Source organism: Triticum urartu, chromosome 6A, assembly GCF_056163025.1.
Source record: "Triticum urartu cultivar PI428250 chromosome 6A, HENAU_Tu73, whole genome shotgun sequence".
Taxonomy (NCBI): Eukaryota; Viridiplantae; Streptophyta; class Magnoliopsida; order Poales; family Poaceae; genus Triticum; species Triticum urartu.
In genome coordinates, this window is record NC_141878.1 from 24,232,520 (window position 1) to 24,234,334 (window position 1,815).

A 1,815-nucleotide genomic window follows, 5' to 3' on the forward strand; every position below is an offset into this window, starting at 1 on the left:
CTGCTGTATCTTTCAACATTTGTTTCTGCTTCTATTGATGTAGAACAGTACCCGTTTCAATAAACTGCAATTTCACATATACCACAATACCAGATACTCATATATAGTCATACAGTAGTCATACAATATCATAATGCATTATAGGTACTCATATATAGACAACATGCATCCTCACACACATATATGGTTCATACAGTAGCATATATGATAAGCAGTACTAGGTAGTCATAGAGCCACACATATATATAGCAGTTCTACTAGGTACTCATACAGCCACACACATATGTAGTTCTAGATGATATCGACGACGATCATCATCCTCAAGCCTTGGCGGTGGGTGTTCCTGATAGTAATTAGGATGGCTTCTCCAACACGAAGATTCTTGCCAATGAGGAAGCTCTTCCACCCAACCGAGCTTAAGTGTGTGCGACCGTCCGTGTCCACGCCGTACGCACAGGTGGTGATGGAGCCCCTTGCGGTAAGGCGTATTCTAGCTAAACCTTCTTCATTAGGCTTGATACCACAACTCACAGATAGGCTCTTTGGCAATTTCTGAATAAGAAAAACATATCAATTAATAAGTAGCCTCGCACATACTCTTGCAAATATATTTCTACTAAGTATAGATTTCTACACTATCAAAAGACACAGTATTACATTTCTACTAAGCATGAATTCTACTAATAAGTATGGATTATCTACACTATTAACAGTTCCTTGGATTCTACATTAATAAGCAAGTCGTGGGACTCTACACTAAAGCATATCATCGGCTAGCTTCCACACATCATATCATTGGACTTTACACTAAGCATATCATCGGATAATTTGCATTTGTAAGTATAACAATAAAACATATATATATCATCAAATTAGTACAGTAAGTATAACATACCATGACAAGCCGATCAACCATGGTACTTGTCATGCGGGTCACGATAGGCACCCCGACAAAGTTAGCACGTGGCGGAATTATGTCCCATAGGTTGCACACCTCCTCCTCGCTCAGCCTCATTCTTTGAGCATAGATGGCTTCATCAAGTGGATCCTCATCATCTTCATCATCTTCCTCCGTGTTGACATAAATGACAGCCAGCTTAGATCTTTTTGCTCTGAAGGAGAAGCTAATCAACTCATCACCAGTGATACCCATGTGGGCGAGGAAACGGACCCATCCATCTCCTCCAATCTGCGACATATTGCGTCCTTTCTTGACCTCCATAGTGTAGGGGGGCCCCGGAACCTCAAAGGTCACAGTGTCTCCGGTCAGCTTGTTGAATTTCAACCTCACATTGCATGGGACAATCCGTGTAAAAAAGCAAAATGACACAATGCATTAATGCCAATAACACTAAGAACAAAATAGTTGTTACAAGTTTCATATAATTTGTTGCTGCCGCATGAAGAAAACTCGGCTGGATGTAGATGTAGAACAGCGTGCTAGTTGCAAGGCTGCTGGCGCACCTTGACTTGAACAGTCGACATGGTGGTGGTGGTGGTGGCGCCATTTTCCTAAACCAATATGAGCAAGGATGCACGATCCACTTCACAGGAAAGAAAAACAGTAACATAAAGTTCTCAATGCATCGATCTTAATCAGAAAACAGAATATTCAGGTTTAGTAACTAAAATTAACAGCACGCACATGCTTCCGTAGTGTGAGAAATTAACAGAATATCTAGTCATAAAGGCTAACGAGAAATTAGCATCAGTACTAGTTAAACAAGATCAATGGATCTAACAACCACATGTAGCAACCTAGCATGGGATGATCATCAAGCTCAACATGCAAACCAACATAGAAAACTAGCATCG

At 40.7% G+C, this 1,815-nt stretch overlaps 1 protein-coding gene across 1 annotated transcript; it reads right to left on the reverse strand.

Moving 5' to 3' along the window:
* Window positions 1-291: 291 nt before the first annotated feature.
* On the reverse strand, window positions 292-1,549 carry LOC147963442 (uncharacterized). The gene is made up of 3 exons (XM_087526554.1): window positions 1,484-1,549; window positions 896-1,065; window positions 292-552 (listed from the first exon to the last, which is right to left on the reverse strand). Exons 1-3 carry the CDS (start codon window positions 1,506-1,508, stop codon window positions 292-294), a joined length of 456 nt encoding a protein of 151 aa, XP_087382680.1. The 5' UTR covers window positions 1,509-1,549.
* Window positions 1,550-1,815: the final 266 nt, after the last annotated feature.